The sequence below is a fragment of the Elgaria multicarinata genome, chromosome 3 (genome assembly GCF_023053635.1).
Source record: "Elgaria multicarinata webbii isolate HBS135686 ecotype San Diego chromosome 3, rElgMul1.1.pri, whole genome shotgun sequence".
Lineage (NCBI taxonomy): Eukaryota > Metazoa > Chordata > Lepidosauria > Squamata > Anguidae > Elgaria > Elgaria multicarinata.
The window spans coordinates 171853511-171879424 of record NC_086173.1 but is presented as its reverse complement, the minus strand read 5'-3'; the positions used below and the strand labels follow the sequence as shown (position 1 = coordinate 171879424).

The 25914-nt window shown below is 41.9% G+C and overlaps 1 protein-coding gene across 1 annotated transcript; it reads right to left on the bottom strand.

The window, feature by feature from the left end:
- Positions 1-880: 880 nt before the first annotated feature.
- LOC134395792 (zinc finger protein 721-like) lies at positions 881-24433 on the bottom strand. The gene is made up of 3 exons (XM_063121953.1): positions 23876-24433; positions 14767-15551; positions 881-1912 (listed from the first exon to the last, which is right to left on the bottom strand). Exons 1-3 carry the CDS (start codon positions 24402-24404, stop codon positions 881-883), a joined length of 2346 nt encoding a protein of 781 aa, XP_062978023.1. The 5' UTR covers positions 24405-24433.
- Positions 24434-25914: the final 1481 nt, after the last annotated feature.

Below are 25914 nucleotides of genomic sequence, written 5' to 3'. Positions count from 1 at the left end.
CTCCATGGCCTTGAAGGCCCCTTCCAACTCTGCTGTTCTATGATTCTGTGAAAAAAGCAGGAGGGAGAAGAGAGGAATGCAGCAGAGATCCCAGTCGTTGGCTTTGACCATTGGTGCTTCTAGATTTCTAATGAAGGTTCCTCACACAAAGCCTCCATCCTGTGGTTCCGCCCACATGCACATAGATCTGTCGAGTCGGGGTTAAGATTTCATACATCTGAGGAAGTAGCCACAAAAGTTTGTGCCATCGTAAATGTGTTAGTCTTCAGGGTGCAACAAGACTCTTTGTTGTTCTTTTCTGACTAAAACAGTAGGAGGTAAACATCGATGGAAGGTCACAAAAAAGAGAAACACATTCTCAGAATGCAAAATTTTTTTTTCAGGAAGCCTGACGTGTTTCGGCCTGTCCTTAATTCTAAGGCCTTCCTCAGGGGATTGTTAGAAGAAACGATCTGCAGAATTTCATCTTGTAAAATGATTGTCTCCTGAGGTAATCCAGAGCCTCAGGCATATTTTCCGTCCTGAAAACATGTTTCTCTTCTTTCCGACTTGCTCTTTCCTTCCACAGACTAGGAAATTGTTGATTGTGCTTATTATTTTATTGATTGAAAAAGAATGCAATGATTTATACAGAAGATGAAAGTCATGTTTCAAATGGAAGCTTTGTACACAATAGCCATTTCAAAATAAAACATCACAGTGATAATGAAGGTTATAATCAGAACTGAAATATTGTAATCAAACAAAAGATCAAACGATGTGTAATAGCGTGTCCTCTGATTTATTTATTTATTTTTTAGCAAGATTCATCTCAGGAATTCATTTATTCTAGCTGAATTTCTGAAAATATTATGGTTGATTTTAAGATGATCTCATCATTTTATGGTGCCCCCTCTTTGTGCATTGTTTGATGATATACTAAGCCTGAGCTAAACCGAAAGCTCTTTTCACATTTTAAGCATTTATAGGGTTTCTCCCCTGTGTGGGTTTTCTGATGAGAAGTCAGGCTTGAACTACAATTGAAGCTCTTTCCACACTCAAAGCAAGGATATGGTTTCTCTCCTGTGTGGATTCTTTGATGTGTAGAAAGGCTTGTACTCTGTCTGAAGCTCTTCCCACACTCAAAGCAAGGATACGGCTTCTCCCCTGTATGGATTCTTTGATGTGTAGAAAGGCTTGTACTCTGACTGAAGCCCTTTCCACACTCAAAGCATTTATATGGCTTCTCCCCAGTATGGATTCTTTGATGGTAAGTAAGATACGTGTGATAACTGAAGCTCTTTCCACATGTCAAGCATGTATAAGGTTTCTCTCCTGTGTGGATTCTGAGATGCACAGTAAGGTGTGAGCTCTGACTAAAGCCCTTTCCACAATCCAAGCATCTATATGGCTTCTCCCCTGTATGCATTCTTCGATGGGAAGAAAGGTGTGAGCTCTGACTGAAACTTTTTCCACAGACCAAGCACTTGTATGGTTTGTCCCCTGTGTGAATTCTCTTATGTAAAACGAAGCCTACCCTGAAACTGAATTTCTTCCCACATTCCAAACATGTATATGGTTTTTCCCCTGTATGGATTCTTTGATGTTGAGTTAGGCTTTGGCTATGACTGAAGCTCTTTCCACACTCCATGCATTTATATGGTTTTTCACCAGTGTGGGTTTTTTGATGTGAAGTTAGTCCTGAAGTGTGTCTGAAGCTCTTTCCACACTCAAAGCATCTGTATGGTTTCTGCTCTGTATGAATTCTTTCATGTATAATGAGTTTTCTTCTCTGACTGAAGCTCTTTCCACACTCCATGCATTTATATGGTTTTTCTCCAGTGTGGATTTTTTTATGTGAAGTTAGTCCTGAAGTTTGTCTGAAGCTCTTTCCACACTCAAAGCATTTATATGGTTTCTCCCCCGTGTGAATAGAGAAGTGTGCGTTAAGTTTCGATTTGAAACAGAACATTTTTCCACATGAAGGACACTCATACTTTCTCTTTCCCTTCTGCTGTTCTTGCTGGATTGGGGGCTGTCTGAAGACATCAGCCTGGCTAAAAATGGCTTCCTTCTTCTCATTATTGTCTTGATTGCCCTCCTGCCTCCTTGATCCATCTTCATCCTCAAAGGTTCCTTCCTTCATTTTGTCCTGCTTTGTTCTTCTCGATGCGATCTGACATGGTTCCTGGGAATGATCACAATTCTGTCCATCACCTGCTGGAACAGATAGAAAGAATGACAAGTTTTGGTTTCCAACATGGCAAGTGAAACATTTCTAGTAGCCGTGGTGGAACCAACTGTGCTAAGAGTGCAAATCTATCCATCTTTGAAAAAAAAGAAGCATTACAGCTCCAAATGGAATGGAAAATGCTTGGAGTTGCAGAACATTTTTTTTGTCTAAACATGGCTAGGATTGCATCCTAAATTTTAAGTACCACAAATGACCTGCAAAGGACGTTTACTGGAGAAAAATAAGCAGCCCTTCTGGAAACAACATAATTGGAGATCCAAAGGGATTTATTTAATCACTAATGGTTCCACCTCTATTTATTTCGAAACTTTTCAGCGAAGCAGTCAGTGAACTGAGTAAGAAAGCAATAAACCACAGCAGACATTTTAAACACCAATATAAAATAATGAACAGCAGGAGGTGAAACAGAACACCTTTGAGGTTCATCCACTTCCATGAAGCAGCTGGAATCATCATTATTATTATTATTATTATTATTATTTTAAAATCATTTATTGAGGACAGCAGTTAACAACATAAGTTGTTCAACTCTGGATCTGACAAAGGGTCCAGGACTCTTTTCACATTGGGGCCAACCAAAGCCCACAGAAAACGCACAAGCAGGACATGATCATTTATAAACAAGTTCAAAAGCATTGGTCCCAAGAAATCCTTCACTGGAAGAATTGATCATTCATTCCTAATCTCTGCTTTGTGTGATTTAGCCAGTAACTGATCCTTAAAATGACCTCCCCTCACATTCCATGACTGTCAAGTTTGCTTAGGAGACTTTGGTGAGGGACTCTGTCAAAACCCTTTAGGAAGTCCAAATAAACAATGTAGACTCATAGGATAGTAGAGTTAGAAGGGGCCGCTAAGTCCATCAAGTGCAATCCTCTGCTCAATGCAGGAATCCACCTTAAAGCATCCCTCACAGATGGTTGTCCAGCTACCTCTTGAAGGCCTCTAGGGTAGGAGAGCCCACAACGAACCTCGGCAGGGCTGGGCAGAGGAGGGGGCAGTGGGGCCAGTTGGCATGGGCCTATAATTTTGAGGGGGCCTACTCTAAGTCCCCCTGGGCAAAGTTGCTTGATTTTTAAGTTGTTGGTGATGAATTTGCCCAAAGAAAAGCTTAGGTCCCTAGGTCCCTAATTCTGTTGTCGTACTACTCTAACAATCAGGAAGTTTTTCCTGATGTCCAGCCGGACTCTGGCTTCCTTTAACTTGAGCCCGTTATTCCATGTCCTGCACTCTGGGAGGATGGAGAAGAGATGCTGACCCTCCTCTGTATGACAGCCTTTCAAGTATTTGAAGAGTGCTCTCATGTCTCCCCTCAAGCTTCTCTTCTCCACACTAAACATGCCCAGTTGTTTCACTTTGTTTCCAGACCCCTGAACATCCTGGTTGCCCTCCTCTGAACACACTCCAGCTTGTCTGCATCCGTCTTGAATTGTGGAGCCCAGAACTGGACGCAATAGTCTAGATGAGGCCTAACCAGGGCTGAATAGAGAGGAACCAGTACATCGCGCGATTTGGAAACTATACTTCTATTAATGCGTCACAAAATAGCATTTGCATTTTTTTGCAGCCACATCACACTGTTGGCTCATATTCAGCTGGATCACCCCTGGCCACATGCTTATTGACACTCTCAAGGACTCTGAATGGTAAACATGACATGTCTTACTTTTCCGGAGGCCAAGTTGATTCTTTTTCAGCCGGGATCTTCTTTGCTTCATCTTCTGTCACCACTATTTGCCTCAGTTCCCCAGATTCCCTTCCCGAAAACAGCATTCAAGGCCAGCTGAAACAAATCAAACTATATTTACTTTCTAAAGGATGAATGGGAAGAGACAAAGTTCTCACCTCCACACTGGGGAAGAAACCTAAGCAATTCCTGTCTCAGGGATTTGTCTAATGGACAAATAATATGTCAGAGTGTTATTTATTTATTTATTTATTTATTTATAGTATTTTTATCCTGAACTTCAGCCAAAAAGGCTCTCAGAGCGGCTTACAATTGATCAGTAACTGAATTTGCTTTAATGGATTTACTGGGAAGACAATTGAGAAAATACTCATCTACCTCTCTTAAAATACGGTAAGATATCATATGACATGCAAATGCCAAAATAAATGAATAAATGAAAAGAATTAAGAATTTGAACATACGAATGGGTAAGAAGTAGCAATTGTACCAAAGGGAAGACAACTTGCCTGGCTCACGTGGCACCAACACGGTTATCTTTCAGGCGCCAGGTCAAGACTTTTCTCTTCTCCCAGGCATTTTAACAACATTTAAGAACACTAAGTTTGTTTTTTAACAGACCCCAGAACTGTTGTTTTTAAGTGGATACTATTGTTTTTATACTGTTGTCTTTATGTTTCTGATGGTTTTTAAATTTTGTAACCTTTTTAATGTGGACCATTTTAAACTTTTGTAAACCGCCCGGAGAGCTTCGGCTAATGGGGTGGTATATAAATGTAATAAAATAAATAAAATAAACTCAAGAGATAACATGTACATCCACAATGAATTCTGGGTGATGAGCATCAAAAATAATGGTCAAGTTGATCTTTGAGGTTTACAAAAATAACATGCTACATTAAAGCTCCCATCACTTGGCCCAAAGATGTAGGCCCAGAAATACCTTCAGATCAGCTGGATAGTGATTTGCTACATTTGGATCAACTCACAAGACTTCTCTGCTCAGGCATCAACCCTGGGAGGAGCTCAAAGGAACTCAGGGCTGTCTGGAAGCATGGAAACAACAGGGGAGGTTTTGCTGTTGCCTTTCAGCCCCACTAAGCAAGGAGGAGGAAGCCAAAGGGTTCCTTGCAGGCTTCCAAAACACGCCCCCCCTTCTCCCCATTTTGGGCAGGTAAAGTGGCCCTGATGCCGTCCCACAGCAAAAAGACCCTGAACCCACCGAGGGGTCATTTAAGGCACAATCCGATGCAAATTTAACAGGGGGAAACGTCCTACAATTCCTGGCTGGAGGATGTTGGGAATTGTAGTACTTTTTTCCATACAAACATGTATTGCTTTGTTCCCTTATCCTTTCCATGGTACGTCCAGAGAGGTGGGCTTGGGAAGGCAGAAAGAGGGAGACCCTGGCTATTCCTTTGGAACTGCGCCCAAAGACCCCTCCTTGCCCCAGGCCTGGTGGCATCAAGCTCGGAGCAGGACAGGAAGCCTTTTTGGGGGGTTGGAGGCGCCCTCAAAGTAAAGGAGGCAGTTCATTTCACCTGCAGATTTTTCAAGGGAAAAATGGGAAAATTTCCTAATGAGTTTGTAAAAATGTTTAGTCGGAGCTAAAAAGAAATTGGGGGGGGGGGGGGACTTGGACCTTCTCATCGACCTCCCGGCCTCACTCCTGTGTTGCGCAAAGCTCGAATTTCCTGCAGAGATGCAACCGGATCTTTGCACCGCTTTGTCCGATTTTTCCTTGCGCAGGAGACCCTGGCGTGGTCGCGCAATGCAAAAATGCAAGAAAGGGTGCACGTTGTAGCTGGTTGCATGGAAAAGACCCGCCGGGAAGGGGGGTTCTCTCCCCCCACACACAAACACACAGACCCCCACTCTTTCTCCTGCTCTCACCCAAATGTTGCGCTTGGAATACTTGCCCCGCTTCAGCTCTTTCCCCGGGAAACACGCGAGGCGGGCGATCTCCCAGCACGCCTTGCAGAGATCCAGGTGCAGAGGAGGGGGCGTGGATGAATTGCAAAGAGACGTCACTTCTGGCTCTCTAAGAACAGCAGGTAGAGCCGACTTCAGGGCTGCTCTATGGACCATATCTCTAGGGTGCCCCGGTCCCTTCTCTTTGCATTGGGCGCTGTCCAAAGAGGCCGCGTTCGCTCAGGAGCCGGAAGTGTCGCTGCAGGAGGAGACGCTTCTGCCATTCGGAGTCCTCCAACGGGCGATGAACTGAGCTCTGGTTCCCAGAGTAGCAGGACTTTTTAACAAGTGTTTTTGTGTGTCTCTCTGTGTGTGTGAAATAGTGAGCACACGCACCAGCATTTTCCAGGAAGGGAAATAATAAACCTTTTGGGGGAAAATAGCAAAGCACTGCTTTGGGGGGATGATCCCAAGACCGCGGAACGTTTGGCCGGGAGCCACGGTTTTTCTCAGCTCCTCGCGAGTAACCACAAGGAGCCTGGAACCAGGCACAGACCCCCTCATTTGGGTGTGTGTCGTACACTCCTTCTCCTTTAAAAACAAAAACAGAATGGCAGACACGTCATCGCTACGTGTAAATGAGGGCGATGATCTCCCCTCCTACCCCCTCGTCTTGCCATGGCCAATGTTGGCCAAACTCTTCCACAGCCCCCTCTTCACCCAGTTCCCTGGCTTTTTGGCTAGGAAGGCCAACACAACAGTGATTGTTCTTCCATGAGAAAGAAGGCGGCACTTGGGAAGATGATGCTGAAGGCTGTTTGCCATAGGGGACCAGTCAGAGCTCCTAGCAGGCAAATGAACCAGAAGACAGCTGGACATCAGGAAAAACTTCCTGACTGTTAGAGCAGTGCGACAATGGAACCAGTGACCTAGGGAGGTGGTGGGCTCTCCCACACTAGAGGCCTTCAAGAGGCAGCTGGACAACCATCTGAAAGAGATGCTTTAGGGTGGATTCCTGCATTGAGCAGGGGGTTGGACTCCATGGCCTTGAAGGCCCCTTCCAACTCTGCTGTTCTATGATTCTGTGAAAAAAGCAGGAGGGAGAAGAGAGGAATACAGCAGAGATCCCAGTCGTTGGCTTTGACCATTGGTGCTTCTAGATTTCTAATGAAGATTCCTCACTCCAAGCCTCCATCCTGTGGTCCCACCCACATGGATATAGATCTGTTGAGTAGGGGTTAAGATTTCATACATCTGAGGAAGTAGCCACTAAAGTTTGTGCCATTGTAAATGTGTTAGTCTTCAGTGTGCAACAGGACTCTTTGTTGTTCTTTTTTGACCGAAACAGGAGGAGGTAAATATCGATGGAAGGTCAGAAAAAAGAGAAACATGTTCTCAGAATGCAAAATGTTTATTTTCAGGAAACCTGGCGTGTTTCGGCCTGTTCTTAATTCTAAGGCCTTCCTCAAAGCATTGTTAGAAGAAACTATCTGCAGAATTTCATCTTGTCTCCTGTGGTAATCTAGGGCCTCAGGCATATTTTGTTTCCTGAAAACATGTTTCTCTTCTTCCCGACATGTTCTTTTCTTTCACAGACTAGGAAATTGTTGATTGTGTTTTATTATTTTATTGATTAAAACAGAATGGAATGATTTATACAGAACATGAAAGTCACTTTTCCAATGAAAGCTTTGTACACAATAGCCATTTCAAGATAAAACATCACAGTAATTTTTTTTTATACATTTTTATTTTAAAACACAAAATAAACATCTTACAAAAGAACAACAACACAACATACTACATACATTTTAATAAATGTTGAATACATATATATTGAGTAAATATTATCTATTACCTATCCTATCATACAATATAACCATTCTTAACATATAAGTGCCCCCCCCCCACCTCGGGATCTATTCCTGCTTCCAAAATCTCATGCTTTCTTCCGCTGGCGGTTTCCCACTTCCCCTAGAAAACACAAATATTAGGAACTGTTTCCAAATTCCTTCAAACTCATTTATTTTGGTTATACCTTTCCTCCATTTAATATTACAAGTCAACTTATCATTAATAGCTACATCCCATATTTCTTTGTACCATTGGATTTTTTACCGTCAACAACGTGTCATCTGCAAACATATAGCAATTGAAGGATATAACTTGTTCAAAAAGAACAGAAGAAATAGAAAGGGAGGTGGAGTTGCACTATATGTTAAAAATACCTATCCCTGCACAGAAATACAGGCGGATGAGATTGGGAGCCCCGTCGAGAGCGTCTGGATTAAAATAAATGGGGCTAGGAATAAAAAGAATATGATAATCGGAGTCTACTACCGACCATCCAATCAAGGAGAAGACGAGGACGAAACTTTTGAGAAACAAATTACCAGTGTTTCAAGGAAGTGTGATGTAGTAGTGATGGGGGACTTCAATTACCCTGATATCTGTTGGGAGACCATTACTGCCAAAAGCGGCCCTTCCAAGAAATTCCTGACATGTATGGGTGATAACTTTCTCCTACAGAAAGTGGTGGAAGGAACTAGAGGATCGGCAATCCTTGACTTGTTATTGACCAATAGGGATGACTTAGTGGATAAAGTGGCAGTTACGGGAACTCTGGGGGAAAGTGACCACGTCATACTTGAATTCTTGATTATGAAGGAGACAAAAGTCGAGCATAGCCATACACGTACTCTGGATTTTAGGAAAGCTGATTTTAATAAACTCAGAACTATAATAAGTAAGGTCCCGTGGCAAGGGAGCCTAAAGAGAAAAGGAGTGCAGGATGGGTGGGAGTATTTAAAAAATGAAATTTTAAAGGCACAGTTACAAACAATTCCAACAAGGAGAAAAGATAGAAGACAACAGAGGAAACCAATGTGGCTCCACAAAAAGCTTATTGATGAACTGAAAACAAAAAGGGATACATATAGGAAGTGGAAGGAAGGCCAGGCTACAAAAGAAGAGTACAGACAAGTGGCGCAGAAGTGCCGAAATGGCGTCAGGAAGGCTAAAGCTGTGAATGAGCTGAGATTAGCGAGGGATGCTAAAAGCAATAAAAAGGCTTTCTTCAGATACGTGAGTAGTAAAAGACAGAGGAAAGAAATGGTGGTTCAGCTGCTTAATGAGGATGGCAAATTGATAACAGATGACAAAGAAAAGGCTGAAGTGCTCAATTCCTACTTTGCCTCGGTCTTCTCCCAAAAGCGGGTCTATGACCCCCCTGGAAAAAGTGAAGCAGAAGTTGAGGGGGCAGGATTGCAGTTTGAGATTGATAAACAAATGGTCAAAGAACACCTAATTTCCTTGAATGAGTTCAAATCTCCAGGGCCCGATGAACTGCATCCAAGAGTAATGAAGGAGCTAGCGGAAGAACTCTCAGAACCTTTGTCTATTATCTTTGCAAAATCATGGAAGACGGGTGAGGTGCCGGATGACTGGAGGAGGGCTAACGTTGTCCCTATCTTCAAAAAGGGCAAAAAGGAGGAACCTGGGAACTACAGACCAGTCAGTCTGACATCCATCCCTGGGAAAATTCTGGAGCAGATTATAAAGAAGACAATCTGTAAACACCTTGAAACCAATGCAGTGATTACTAGAAGCCAACATGGATTTGTCAGGAACAAATCCTGTCAGACTAATTTGATCTCATTTTTTGATAGGATAACCTCCCTTGTGGACTGTGGGAATGCTGTGGACGTCATATATCTTGACTTCAGCAAAGCTTTTGACAAAGTACCACATGACATTCTGATTCACAAACTAGCTAAAAGTGGGCTAGATGGAACAACTATTAGGTGGATCCACAGTTGGCTACAGAATCGGACTCAAAGAGTACTTATCAATGGAACCTTCTCAAACTGGGGAGAGGCAACGAGTGGGGTGCCGCAGGGCTCAGTCCTGGGCCCAGTGCTCTTCAACATTTTTATTAATGATTTGGACGAGGAGGTGCAGGGAACGCTGATCAAATTTGCAGATGACACAAAATTGGGTGGGATAGCTAATACCCTGGAAGACAGAAGCAAACTTCAAAGTGATCTTGATAGGCTGGAGTGCTGGGCTGAAAACAACAGAATGAAATTTAATAGGGATAAATGCCAAGTTCTACATTTAGGGAATAGAAACCAAACGCACAGTTACAAGATGGGGGACACTTGGCTCAGCAATACTACAAACGAGAAAGATCTTGGAATTGTTGTAGATCACAAGCTGAATATGAGCCAACAGTGCGATATGGCTGCAAGAAAGGCAAATGCTATTTTGGGCTGCATTAATAGAAGTATAGCTTCCAAATCACGTGAGGTACTGGTTCCTCTCTATTCGGCCCTGGTTAGGCCTCATCTAGAGTATTGCGTCCAGTTCTGGGCTCCACAATTCAAGAAGGATGCAGACAAGCTGGAGCGTGTTCAGAAGAGGGCAACGAGGATGATCAGAGGTCTAGAAACAAAGCCCTATGAAGAGAGACTGAAAGAACTGGGCATGTTTAGCCTGGAGAAGAGAAGATTGAGGGGAGACATGATAGCACTCTTCAAATACTTAAAAGGTTGTCACACAGAGGAGGGCCAGGATCTCTTCTTGATCCTCCCAGAGTGCAGGACACGGAATAACGGGCTCAAGTTAAAGGAAGCCAGATTCCGGCTGGACATCAGGAAAAACTTCCTGACTGTTAGAGCAGTGCGACAATGGAATCAGCTACCTAGGGAGGTTGTGGGCTCTCCCACACTAGAGGCATTCAAGAGGCAGCTGGACAACCATCTGTCAGGGATGCTTTAGGGTGGATTCCTGCATTGAGCAGGGGGTTGGACTCGATGGCCTTGTAGGCCCCTTCCAACTCTGCTATTCTATGATTCTATATACAATTTAATTTCTTTCATACTACCTATTCCTTCAATCTCCTCATCTTCTCGTATTGCATTCGCCAATAATTCCATTACCATTACAAATAGGACTGGTGAGAGCGGTCATCCTTGCCTTGTCCCTCTGGCTAGTCGTATCCTATCTGTCACACCATCATTCACTACCACTACGGCTGTATTTTGAGAGTATAACTGTTCTATTATAGCTTTAAATTTATTTCCAAACCCCATTTTATTTAAAACCATCTTTAAAGCTTGCCAGCTCAAACAATCAAAAGCCTTAAAAATATCCAGTGCCAGAATTCCCGCTTTAACCCTAGACTTATTTATCACCTGTATTACATTTAATACTCTTCCCTCTAAATTAGACATCTGTCTACCTGCTACAAATCCACATTGGTCCTCCCCTATATATTCCTCTATAAATTTATTCAACCGCCTTGCTAAAATAGTTGAAAAAATCTTAGCATCTTGGTTTATTAATGAAATAGGTCTATATGAATCAGGGACAGTCAAATCTTTATCTGGTTTTGGTATTAAAATTATTAATGAATGTTCCCATGATTCTGGTGTTCTTTCCCCTTCCAATATGGAATTATACAAATTCAATAATTTTGGTACTAAAATTCTTTTAAAAACCTTATAATATTCTGGGCCTAGACCATCTACCCCTGGTGATTTACCCAGCTTCAAATTCTCAATTACTACTTCTACTTCTCCTTATTACCTTTTCCATTAACTCTTTATGCTCTATTTTTATTCTCTTCTTTATATACTTTTCTATATAAGCTTCCAACTTTTGTTTTTGAATATCCTTTCCCTTATACAATTCTTGATAAAACTCCTGAAAAATCTTTACTTTATCCTTCATTATATGACAATACTTCCCTTGTTTATCCTTCAAAATCCCTATCCCATTCCTGGCTTTTTCTTTTTGTGTGAGTCTGGAAAGCAATCTAGAATTTCTATTACTGTTTTCAAAATACTCCCTTTTCATATATATTAAAAAAATTTGAACCTCCTCTAAATTTAAATTTTCTAATTATTTTTTCTTTGCTTGTATTTCTATTAATTTATATTTATTTTTAAATTGCCAATAATCTTTCTCCATTTTCTTAATCTCTTCCTCCAATTGTTCCTGCTGTGCTACTTGTTGCCTCCTTAAATTACACATTTCTCTAATACATATCCCTCTTGATACTGCCTTCATGGTATCCCAAACTACTGCCCTTGACGTTCCTCCCTTCTCATTAATTTCCCAAGACTCTGTCAATTCTCTTTGCATTTTTTCTACCACCTTATTATACTTCAAAAGTTTTGTGTTTAGTTTCCACCTAAACGCTTCTTTATAATTCTTTTTAACTGTAAACTCTAAACTTAGCAATGCATGGTCTGTTACCTTTATTACCCCCATTTCCATTTTACATACCTTACTTGCAAACTCTTTTGAAACCATTATATAATCTATTCTAGAGTATGTCTGATGAACTGAGGAGTAGTAAGAAAATCCCGAATTCGATCCATTCAGTAAACGCCAACAATCTACATAATCTTTTTCTTTTACTAGTTTATTTAATATAGTAATATTATTTCTTTTTTCCACATTTGTGGGGTTTGATCTATCCACTCTATTATCCATTACCATATTAAAATCCCCAGCTAAAATAAGATATCCTTCCCTAAACTCCTCTATTTCATTAAATAAATCCATAAAAAACTCTCTGTCTCTCTCATTAGGGGCATAAACATTAACTAATGTATATTGTTCACTTTCAATTTGCCCCTTTATCATAAGATATCTACCATTATCATCCTTTTTTACAGTTTTCAATATGAATCCACTTTTTTTTTAAATCAAAATTGCTACTCCATTTTTTTTTTGACGTCCCTAATGACTTTTCATAATAGACTGACCACTTTGTCCGAATTTCATTTACGCCGTCAAGTTTTTGGTGTGTTTCTTGCATCATAATTATATCAGATCTTTCTTTATTTAACATTTGTTCTATTCTCCTCCTTTTCACGACTGCCCCCAGACCTTTAACATTAAGCGTTGATACTTTAATTTTCTTATTCATATTCACCCATTTGATTTTCCTTCTGATCCCGTGTGCTCTGCAACTCATAAACATACACAACAACAAAAAATAAACCCTGAACCCCCCTTCAACTCCCTCCCTCCCACCCTATTAATCCCCCCCAACCCCCCTTCCCCCCCACTACCTTCCCCCCCCAATATCCCCGTGAGTCTACCACTCCGGCCATTATCTAACTTAGGGGAGGGGGGGAGGCAGAGCCCCGCCCTAACAGCAAGATCTCTATACTTAACTGCTTAACATATTATTATCTCATAAACCATTCCCCATTTTACCCCATCCCAGACGCCCCCGGTTTGGCTCCATTCCCAGCTCCAGCTCCAAGACTTGCATCCTTAAATAACCCCAAACTCTTCAGCAGCTCCTTGCCCTGCTCCAAAGAGGTTACTCTGTGTTGGCCCCCAGCATAGGAAAACTTTAGAAAAACGGGGTAACCCCAAGCATATCTCACTGTATTTCTTGTTAGCGTTTCAGTTATTTGCTTAACGCTGCGTCTCCATTGGAGTGTTTGCTGACAAAAATTGTTGAATACTTACACTGCTTTGCCTTTATATTTAATCATGACCGTAGACCTCAATTTCTTCATCACTTGCTCTTTTTTGTAGTAACTGCCAAATCTCACAAGAATGTCTCTGGTTGATCCTCTATAATTTGCTCCTCCCACTCTATGGATCCTTTCGATATCACAGTCTTTTATATCCAAATCTGGCATCATATCATTGAACCACTTCAAAACTATTTTTCTCAACTCCTCTGCTGGTTCTTCAACAAATTGTTTAATTCGTACATTACAACGACAATCCTGATCTTGGAGCTGGATCAACTTTAATTCTTGATCTTGAAATTTCACCTCACAACTTTTTTCAAAGACATCCTGTTTTTTCACAAGTGCTTTTACTTCCACATCCAGCTTCTTTATATCTTTGTCATTCTGCACGATCTTATCTGCAAGCACCCCCATCCTTGTTGCTGCGTTTTTTTCATTATCATCCATCTTCTTACTCAATGCTGCAGTGCTATCCAGAATCAGCTTCTTCAATTCTTCCAATACAGTTGAAATTGGCACCGTGCCAGATCCCTCCGCCATCTCGACAGATCCATTACTTTCGCTTCCACTACTTTGTGAGACTTTTTCTGCAGACACTTTCTCAAGACGGGCCAAATTATGATTAGAAGGATGAACTCTTTGCCAAGAAGCCTTCCCCGGGTTGTTGTTGTTTTTTTCAATTTTCTAACGTTCGGCATGGATCTATTTTTAACTCTCAGTCAATGTCCCGTTTACAGTCCACACCATCTCTCTTCCTACGCAGATAAACACTTTCTTCTTCGGTGCTTTTTAAAGGGTGAATTTACTGCCAATTAAACCTTTCTCTCAGATTAGGAGTATAAATCACCGCTTATCAGACTAGGAGACGGGAGAGCTCTAGCATTCCAAAGTTAGTTTCATTTTCTTGCTCCCCCCTCCTTTCGTCTGTTTACAGCCAAAGAACGGGCTGCTTTCCTCCCTCCTTATTCTGAGTCTGCTTCCGAAAACAGGATTTTCACCCTCTCTTAGCAATCATAATCATCTTCCTTCACGCATGCCTTTTTAAATGAGATAATTAGCTTTTCAGATCCCCCTGATCGGGAGCTCTTAAGGAGAAATCTTACCCGTCATGGCGTCTGGCTCCGCCCCAAAACATCACAGTAATAATAAAGGATATAATCAGAACTGAAATATTGTAATCAAACAAAAGATCAAACTATGTTTAATAGCGTGTCCTCCGATTTTTTTTATTTTTATTTTTAGCAAGTTTCATCTCCGGAATTCATTTATTCTAGCTGAATTTCTGGAAATATTATAGTTGATTTTAAGATGATCTGATCATTTTATGGTGTCCCCTCTTTGTGCAGTCTTTGATGAGATGTGAAGCCTTTGCTAAACCGAAAGCTCTGTTCACATTTTAAGCATTTATAGGGTTTCTCTCTTGTGTGGATTCTCTGATGAGAAGTCAGGTTTGAACGACTCTTGAAACTCTTTCCACACTCACAGCAAAGATATGGTTTCTCTCCTGTGTGGATTCTTTGATGTTGAGTTAGGTTGTGGCTATGACTGAATCTCTTTCCACACTCCATGCATTTATATGGTTTTCTTCCAGTGTGGATTTTTTGATGTGAGCTTAGTCCTGAAGTGTGTCTGAAGCTCTTTCCACACTCAAAGCATTTATATGGCTTCTCCCCTGTATGGATCCTTTGATGGGAAGTAAGGTGCATGTGATTATGGAAGCCCTTTCCACATGTCAAGCATGTATAAGGTTTCTCTCCTGTGTGGATTCTAAGATGACTATTAAGGTGTGAGCTCTGACTAAAGCCCTTTCCACACTCCAAGCATCTATATGGCTTCTCCCCTGTATGCATTCTTCGATGGGAAGAAAGGTGTGAGCTCTGACTGAAACTTTTTCCACAGACCAAGCACTTGTATGGTTTGTCGCCTGTGTGAATTCTCTTATGTGAACGAAGTTCTGACATATTACAGAAGCCCTTTCCACAATCCAAACATGTATATGGTTTTTCCCCTGTATGGATTCTTTGATGTTGAGTTAGGCTTTGTCTATGACTGAAGCTCTTTCCACACTCCATGCATTTATATGGTTTTTCTCCAGTGTGGACTTTTTGATGTTGAGTTAGGCTTTGGCTATGACTGAAGCTCTTTCCACACTCCATGCATTTATATGGTTTTTCTCCAGTGTGGATTTTTTGATGTGAAGATAGTCCTGAAGTGTCTCTGAAGCTCTTTCCACACTCAAAGCATCTATATGGTTTCTGCCCTGTATGAATTCTTTCATGTATAATAAGTTTTTCTCTCTGACGGAAGCTCTTTCCACACTCAATGCATTTATATGTTTTTTCTCCAGTGTGGGTTTTCTGATGTGAAGTTAGTCCTGAAGTTTGTCTGAAGCTCTTTCCACACTCAAAGCATTTATATGGTTTCTCCCCTGTGTGAATAGAGCAGTGTGCTTTAAGTTTAGATATTAAACAGAACATTTTTCCACATGAAGGACACTCATGCTTTCTCTTTCCATTCTGGTGTTCTTGCTGGATTGAGGGTTGCCTGAAGCCATCAGCCTGGCTAAAAATGGCTTCCTTCCTCTCATTCTCATCTTGATTGTCCTCCTGCCTCCTTGATCCATCTTCATCCTCAAAGATCCCTTCCTTAGTTTTGTCCTGCTTTGTTATTTTCGATGTGATCTGACATGGTTCCTGGGAACAATTACTATTCTGTCCATCACCTGCTGGAACAGGTAGAAAGAATGATCTGTTGTGGTTTCCAACATGGCAATTGAAACATTTCTAGTAGCCCTGGTGGACCAACTGTGCTAAGAGTGCAAATCTATCCATCTTTAAAAAAGAAGAAGCCTTACGGCTCCAAGTGGATTGGAAAATGCTGGGAGTTGAAGGACATTTTTGTTTCTAAACATGGCTAGCATTGCATCCTAAATTTTAAGTACCACAAATGACCTGCAAAGGACATTTACTGTAGAAAAATGAGCAGCCCTTCCCAAGACAACATAATTGGAGATCCAAAGGGATTTATTTAATCACTAATGGTTCCACCTCCATTTATTTTGAAACTTTTCAGTGAAGCAGTCAGTGAACTGACTTAGAAAGCAATAACCCACAGCAGACATCTTAAACACCAATATATATAAAAAAATAGCAGCAGGGAGTGAAATAGAACACCTTTGAGGTTCATCCACTTCCATGAAGCAGCTGGAATTATTATTATTATAAAATCATCTAATAAGCGAAGCAGTTAAGAAAATAAGTTGTTCAGCGCTGGATCTGACAAAGGGTCCAAGACTCTTTTCACATTGGGGCCAACCAACAGCCCGCAGAAAACACACAAGCAGGAAATGATAATTTATAAACTAGTTGAAAAGCATTGGTCCCAAAAAATCCTTCACTGGAAGAATTGATCATTTATTCCTAATCTCTGCTTTGTGTGATTTAGCCAGTAACTGATCCGTAAAATGACCTCTCCTCACATTCCATGACTGCCAAGTTTGCTTAGGAGACTTTGGTGAGGGACTCTGTCAAAAGCCTTTAGGATAGGGTGACCATATTTTGGAAACCAAAAAGGAGGACAACATGGTCGCTCCCAAGGGGGCATGTCCAGTAGCAAGGGGGCGTGCCCACCTGAACATAGCCTTGGTCATATGTCTGATTTTACAGCACACATTTAAGAAAAATCTGTTCTACATAACATCTTAATGTTAAAATCACTGAAATAAAGAACAAGTGAGAGATTCAATGTATCTGAAATTAACTTCACTCACTCCTACTTTTGTAGGTTTTGCTGTACTTTGAAGCTTTTGCTATAGTCTGTGTGTTACATTCTCCCCTTCCCTCAAATATCTTTTCTGAATGTATCTTCACTCATTGCAAGTTGCTGTTGTTGTTAACAGGGTTTGCTACTGCCCCCAGATCTGTTTCAAATTTGGTACGGCTCTTTATCTTTAAAAATGACAGTTTAAAAAATAATTTTAAAGCCTCATTTTTAAAAAAATTCCTAAAAAATCAATGGATAAACAGATCTGATTCAAATTCGGTGTGGCTAAAGCTCGACCTAAATCCTATCATGGTACAAAGTTTCATCTCTTTATCTTTAAAAATGATGATTTTAAAAATAATAATTTTAAAACCTCAATTATTAAAAAATTCCTGAAAAATTTATTGATGAATGGATCTGTTTCAAATTTGGTGTGGCTAAAGCTCAACCTAAATCCTATCACAGTACAAAGTTTCATATCTTTATCTTTAAGAATGATGATTTTAAAAATAATAAATTTAAAACCTAAATTTTTAAAAAAATTCCTACAAAATTAATGGATGAACAGATCTGTTTCAAAATTGGTATGACTAAAGCCCTTCCTAAGAGCTACCATTGCGCCACATTTCATGCCTTCATCTTAAAAAATGACGAAGTTATAAACATTTTAGTTAATTCCCATTAGAGCTACGATTTGAAAAAAAATCCGGATTTCCCCTCCCCTTCCGGATTTGCCAACAAAAACCCAGGCAAATCCGGGCAAATCCAGTCATATGGTCACCCTACTTTAGGACGTCCAAATAAACAATGTAGACTCATAGAATAGTAGAGTTGGAAGGGGCCTCTTAGGCCATCGAGTCCAACCCCCTGCTCAATGCAGGAATCCACCTTAAAGCATCCCTGACAGATGGTTGTCCACCTGCCTCTTGAAGGCCTCTAGTGTGGGAGAGCCCACAATCAACCTCGGCAGGGCCGGGCAGAGGGGGGGGCAATGGGGCCAGTTGGCATGGGACTACAATTTTGAGGGGGCCTACTCTAAGTCCCCCTGGGCAAAATTGCTCTATTTTTCGGTTGTTGATGATGAATTTGTGTGTCTAAACATGGCTAGCATTGCATCCTAAATTTTAAGTACCACAAACGACCTGCAAAGGACGTTTACTGGAGAAAAATGAGCAGCCCTTCCAGAGACAACATAATTGGAGATCCAAAGGGATTTATTTAATCACTAATGGTTCCACCTCTATTTATTTTGAAACTTGTCAGTGAAGCAGTCAGTGAACTGACTAAGAAAGCGAGAAACCACAGCAGACATTTTAAACACGAATACAAAATAATGTTCAGCAGAGGGTGAATCAGAACACCTTTGAGGTTCATCCACTTCCATGAAGCAGCTGGAATTATTATTATTATTTTAAAATCCTCGAATGAGGGAAGCAGTTAAGAACATAAGTTGTTCAGCGCTGGGTCTGACAAAGGGTCCAGGACTCTTTTCACATTGGGGCCAACAAATGCCCCGCAGAAAACGCACAAGCAGGACATGATCATTTATAAACAAGTTCAAAAGCATTGGTCCCAAAAAATCCTTCACTGGAAGAATTGATCATTTATTCCTAATCTCTACTTTGTGTGATTTAGCCAGTAACTGATCCTTAAAATGACCTCTCCTCACATTCCATGACTGCCAAGTTTGCTTAGGAGACTTTGGTGAGGGACTCTGATAAAAGCTTTTAGGAAGTCCAAATAAATAATGTAGACTCATAGAATAGCAGAGTTGGAAGGGACCTCTAAGGCCATCGCGTCCAACCTCCAGCTCAGTGCAGGAATCCACCTTAAAGCATCCCTGACAGATGGTTGTCCACCTGCCTCTTGAAGGCCTCTAGTGTGGGAGAGCCCACAATCAACCTCGGCAGGGCCAGGCAGAGGGGGGGGGCAATGGGGCCAGTTGGCATGGGACTACAATTTTGAGGGGGCCTACTCTAAGTCCCCCTGGCAAAGTTGCTTGATTTTTCGGTTGTTGATGATGAATTTGCCCAAAGAAAAGCACGTAAAGCATTTCTGAATATGAAGAAGTGATGTCTTATATCCACCTTCAATAAAAATGCTTGCATTACATTTTTAATAAATCGTTCTAGTTCATATGTATTTAGAACAGATTCATATGTATTTAGAACCGCTCATTAAGTATTAAAAAATACTTCATGAGCCGTTTGAAATGGAGCCTACATTTCCCATCCGGACCAGGCCTACTACCAGCTTTGCCAGGCCCTGTCCTTAGGTCACTACTTCCATTGTCGTACTACTCAAACAATCAGTTAGTTATTCCTGATGCCCAGCTGGAATCTGGCTTCCTTTAACTTGAGCCCGTTATTCCGTGTCCTGCACTCTGGGATGACCGAGAAGAGATCCTGACCCTCCTCTGTATGACAACCTTTTAAGTATTTGAAGAGGGCTATCAAGTCTCCCCTCAACCTTCTCTTCTCTACGCAACGAATAGAGTGGAACCAGGACCTCGCACAATTTGGAAACTATACTTCTATTAATGCAGCCCGAAATAGCATTTGCTTTTAGTTGCAGCCACATAACACTGTTGGCTCATATTCAGCTGGATCACCCCTGTCCACATGCTTATTGACGCTCTCAAGAACTCTGAATGGTAAACGTGACATTTCTTACTTTTCCGGAAGCCATGTTGATTCTTTTTCAGCTGGGCTCTTCTTTGCTTCATCTTCTGTCACCGCTATTCCCTCAGTTCCCCAGACTCCCTTCACGAAAACAGTATTCAAGGCCTGCTGAAACAAATCAAACTATATTTACTTTCTAAAGGATGACTGGGAAGAGACAAAGTCCTCACCTCCACACTGGGGAAGAACAATAAAAAATTCCTTTCTCAGGGATTTGTCTAATAGACAAATAATATGTCAGAGTGTTATTTATTTATTTGTTTGTTTGTTTATAGTATTTTTATCCTGCACCACAGCCAAAAAGGCTCTCGGACCAGCTTACAATTGATCAGTAAAGAAGACGGTCCCTGCCCTCAGACTTATTCTAAAAAAGACATGACACACAAGGAAAAAGGGATGAGGAGGGAAGAGGGATAATAACTGAATTTGCTTTAACGAACTTACTGGGAAGACAACTGAGAAAATACTCATCTACCTCTCTTAAAATAAGGTAAGATATCTTATGACATTCAAATGCCAAAATAAATAAATAAATGAAAAAGAAGTAAGAATTTGAACATATGAATGAGTCAAAAGTAGCAATTGCACCAAAGGGAAGACAACTTGCCTGGCTGACCTGGCACCAACACTGTTATCATTCAGCATCCAGGTCAAGACTTTTCTCTTCTCCCAGGAATTTTAACAGCATTTGACAATGCTAAGTTTGTTTTTTAACAGACCCCAGAACTGTTGTTTTTAAGTGGATACTGTTGTTTTTTATACTGTTGTCTTTATGTTTCTGATGGTTTTTAAGTTTTGTAACCTTTTTAATGTTGACCATTTTAAACGTTTGTAAACCGCCCGGAGAACTTCGGCTAATGGGGTGGTATATAAATGTAATAAAATAAATAAATAAAATTAACTCAAGAGATAACATGTACATCCACAATGAATGGGTGACGGGCATCAAAAATAACGGTCAAGTCAATCTTTGAGGTTTCGAAAAATAACACACTACATTAAAGCTTCCATCACTTGGCCCAAAGAAGTACGGCTAGGAATACCTTCAGATCAGCTGGATAGAGAGCTTCGGCTATTGGGCGGTATAAAAATGTAATAAATAAATAAATAAATAAATAATAAAATAGTTATTTGCTACTTTTGGATCAACTCACAAGACTTCTCTGCTCAGGCATCAACCCTGGGAGGAGCTCAAAGGAACTCAGGGCTGTCTGGAAGCATGGAAACAACAGGGGAGGATTTCTGTGTTGCCTTTCAGCCCCACTAAGCAAGGAGGAGGAAGCCAAAGGGTTCCTTGCAGGCTCCCAAACAACCCCCCTTCTCCCCATTTTGGGCAGGTGAAGGTGGCCCTGATGCCATCCCACAGCAAAAAGACCCTGAGCCCACCCAGGGGTCATTTGAGGCACAATCCGATGCAAGTTTAGCAGGGGGAAACGTCCTACATTTCCTGGCTGGGGGATGTTGGGAATTGTAGTCCTTTTTTCCATTGAAACATGCATTGCTTTGTTCCCTTATCCTTTCCTTGGTCCGTCCAGAGAGGTGGGCTTGGGAAGGCAGAAAGAGGGAGACCCTGGCTATTCCCTTGAAACAGCGTCCAAAGCCCCCCCCCCCGGTTGCCCCAGGCCTGGTGGCATCAAGCTCGGAGCAGGACAGGAAGCCTTTTTGGGGGGAAGCGCCCCCAAAGTAAAGGGGGCAGTTCATTTCTCCTGCAGGTTTTTCAATGACAAAATGGTAAAATTTCTAATGAGTTTGTAAAAATGTTTAGGCGGAGCTAAAAAGAAATGGGGGGGGGGATTGGCCTTTCTCATCGACCCCCTGGCCTCACTCCTGGGTTGCGCAAAGCTCGAATTTCCAGCAGAGATGCTACCGGACCTTTGCACCGCTTTCTCCGATTTTTCCTTGCGCAGGAGACCCGGGAGTTGTCGCGCAATGCAAAAATGCAAGTCCGGGCGCACGTTGCAGCTGGTTGCATGGAAAAGACCCGCTGGAAAGTGGAGTTCTCTCCCCCCACACACCGACCCAAACTCTTTCTCCTGCTCTCACCCAAATATTGCGCCTGGAATACTTGCCCCGCTTCAGTTCTTCCTCCGGGAAACGCGCGAGGCTGGAGATCTCCCAGCACGCCTTGCAGAGACGCAGGAGCAGAGGGGGGGGGATGAAATGCAAAGAGACGTCACTTCTGGCTCTCTAAGAACAGCAGGTAAGAGCCGGCTGAAGGGCTGCTCTATGGACCATATCTCTAGGGTGCCCCGATCCCTTCTCTTTGCATTGGGCGCTGTCCAAAGAGGCCGCGTTCGCTCAGGAGCCGGAAGTGTCCTTGCAGGAGGAGATGCTTCTGCAATTCGGAGTCCTCCAACGGGCGATGAAGTGAGCTCTGGTTCCCAGAGAAGCAGAACTTTCTCAATGTGTGTGTTAATGTGTGTGTGTAAAATAGTGAGCACACGCACCAGCATTTTCCAGGAAGGGAAATAAACCTTTTGGGGGGAAATAGCAAAGCACTGCTTTGGGGGGATGATCCCGAGACCGCGGAACATGTGGCCAGGCGTCACGGTTTGTCTCAGCTCCTCGCGAGTAACCACAAGGAGTCAGGACCCAGGCACAGACACCACCCCATTTGGGGGGGGGGGTCGTGCACGCCTCCTTTAAAAACAAAAACAAAATGGCAGACACGTTGTCGCTGTGTGTAAATGAGGGCGACGACCTCACGATCATAAAATCGCAAGAGCGTCACTCTCCTTCCCCCTCATCTCACCATGGCCAATGTTGGCCAAACTCTTCCACAGCCCCCTCTTCACCCTGTTCCCTGGCTTTGTGGTCAGGAAGGATAACACTACAGTGATTGTTCTTCTATGAGAAAGAAGACGGCACATGGGAAGATGATGCTGAAAGCTGTTTGCCAGAGGAGGCTGGTCAGAGTCCCTTGCCGGCAAATGAACCAGATTCCAGCTGGACATCAGGAAAAACTTCCTGACAGTTAGAGCAGTACGACAACAGAACCTGTGACCTAGGGAGGTTGTGGGCTCTCCCACACTAGAGGCCTTCAAGAGGCAGCTGGACAAGCATCTGTCAGGGATGCTTTAGGGTGGATTCCTGCATTGAGCAGGGGGTTGGACTCGATGGCCATGTAGACTCCTTCCAACTCTGCTATTCTATGATTCTATGAAAAAAAGCAGGAGGGAGAAGAGAGGAATACAGCAGAGATCCCAGTCGTTGGCTTTGACCATTGGTGCTTCTAGATTTCTAATGAACATTCCTCACAACAAGACTCCATCCCATAGTCCCGCTCATATGCACACAGATCTGTCCTGTCGGGGTTAAGATTTCATACATCTGAGGAAGTAGCCACAAAAGTTTGTGCCATTGTAAATGTGTTAGTCTTCAGGGTGCAACAAGACTCTTTGTTGTTATTTTCTGACCAAAACAGGAGGAGGTAAACATTGATGGAAAGTCAGAAAAAAGAGAAACACATTCTCAGAATGCAAAATGTTTATTTTCAGGAAGCCTGGCGTGTTTCGGCCTGTCCTTAATTCTAAGGCCTTCCTCAGGGGATTGTTAGAAGAATCTATCTGCAGAATTTCATTTTGGAAAATGATTGTCTCCTGTGGTAATCTAGGGCATCAGGCATATTTTGCATCCTGAAAACATGTTTCTCTTCTTTCCGGCTTGCTCTTTCCTTCCACAGACTAGGAAATTGTTCATTGTGTTTTATTATTTTATTGATTGAAACAGAATGGAATGATTCATACAGAACATGAAAGTCACGTTTCCGATGGAAGCTTTGTACAAAACAGCCGTTTCAAAATAAAACATCACAGTAATAATGACCGATATAATCAAACTATGTGTAATAGCGTGTCCTCTGATTATTATTATTTTTAGCAAGAGTCATCTCAGGAATTTATTTATTCTAGCTGCAGTTCTGTAAATATTATGGTTGAGTTTAAGATGATCTGATCATTTTATGGTGCCCCCTCTTTGTGCATTCTTTGATGACATGCGAAGCCTGAGCTAAACCAAAAGCTATTTTCACATTTTAAGCATTTATAGGGTTTCTCTCCTGTGTGGATTCTCTGATGAGAAGTCAGGCTTGAACTACAATTGAAGCTCTTTCCACACTCAAAGCAAGAATACGGTTTCTCCACTCTGTGGATTCTTTGATGTGTAGAAAGGCTTGTACTCTGACTGAAGCTCTTTCCACACTCAAAGCATTTATATGGCTTCTCCCCCGTATGGATTCTTTGATGGGAAGTAAGATGCATGCGATTATGGAAGCCCTTTCCACATGTCAAGCATGTATAAGGTTTCTCTCCTGTGTGTATTCTAAGATGCCCATTAAGGTGTGAGCTCTGACTAAAGCCCTTTCCACAATCCAAGCATCTATATGGTTTCTCCCCTGTATGCATTCTTCGATGGGAAGAAAGGTGTGAGCTCTGAATGAAACTTTTTCCACAGACCAAGCACTTGTATGGTTTGTCCCCTGTGTGAATTCTATTATGTGAACCAAGGTCTGACTTATAACGGAAGCCCTTTCCACACTCCAAACATGTATATGGGTTTTCCCCTGTATGGATTCTTTGATGTTGAGTTAAGCTATGCTTATGACTGAAGCTCTTTCCACACGCCATGCATTTATATGGTTTTTCTCCAGTGTGGATTTTTTTGATGCGAAGTTAGTCCTGAAGTGCATCTGAAGCTCTTTCCTCACTCAAAGCATCTGTATGGTTTCTGCCCTGTATGAATTTTTTCATGTATAACAAGGTTTCTTCTCTGACTGAAGCTCTTTCCACACTCCAAGCATTTATATGATTTCTCCCCCGTGTGAATAGAGCAGTGTGCGTTAAGTTTCGATTCCAAACAGAACTTTTTTCCACATGAAGGACACTCATACTTTCTCTTTCCCTTCTGGTATTCTTGCTGGATTGGGGGTTGTCTGAAGCCATCAGCCTGGCCAAAAATGGCTTCCTTCCTCTCATTATCGTCTTGATTTTCCTCCTGCCTCCTTGATCCATCTTCATCCTCAAAGATCCCTTCCTTCGTTATGTCCTGCTTTGTTCTTCTCGATGCGATCTGACATGGTTCCTGTGAACAATTACTATTCTGTCCATCACCTGCTGGAAAAGGTAGAAAGAATGATCCGTTGTGGTTTCCAACATGGCAATTGAAACATTTCTAGTAGCCCGGGTGGACCAACTGTGCAAAGAGTGCAAATCTATCCATCTTTAAAAAGAAGAAGCCTTATGGGTCCAAGTGGATTGGACAATGCTAAGTGTTGAAGGACATTTTGGTGTCTAAACATGGCTAGGATTGCATTCTAAATTTTAAGTACCACAAATGACCTGCAAAGGACATTTACTGGAGAAAAATGAGCAGCCCTTCCGGAAACAACATAATTGGAGATCCAAAGGGATTTATTTAATCACTAATGATTCCACCTCTATTTATTTTTGAAACTTTTCAGTGAAGCAGTCAGTGAACTGACTTAGAAAGCAATAAACCATAGCAGACATTTTAAACACAAATATAAAATCATGAACGGCACGGGGTGAAACAGAACACCTTTGAGGTTCATCCACTTCCATGAAGCAGCTGGAATTACTATTATTATTTTAAAATTATCTAATGAGGGAAGCAGTTAAGAACATAAATTGTTCAGCACTGGATCTGACAAAGGGTCCAGGACTCTTGTCACGTTGGGGCCAACGAACAGCCTCCAGAAAACGCACAAGCAGGACATGATCATTTATAAACAAGTTGAAAAGCATAGGTCCCAAGAAATCCTTCACTGGAAGAATTGATCATTTATTCCCATAAACTGCCCAGAGAGCTTCAGCTATGGGGCAGTATATAAATGTAATAAATCAGTCAATTTTTGCTTTGTGTGATTTAGCCAGTAACTGATCCGTAAAATGACCTCTCCTCATATTCCACGACTGCCAAGTTTGCTTAGGAGACTTTGGTGAGGGACTCTGTCAAAAGCCTTTAGGAAGTCCAAATAAACAATGTTGACTCATAGAATAGCAGAGTTGGAAGGGGTCTGCAAGGCCCTCGAGTCCAACCCCGTGCTCAATGCAGGAATCCACCTTAAAGCATCCCGGACAGATGGTTGTCCACCTGCTTCTTGAAGGCCTCTAGGGT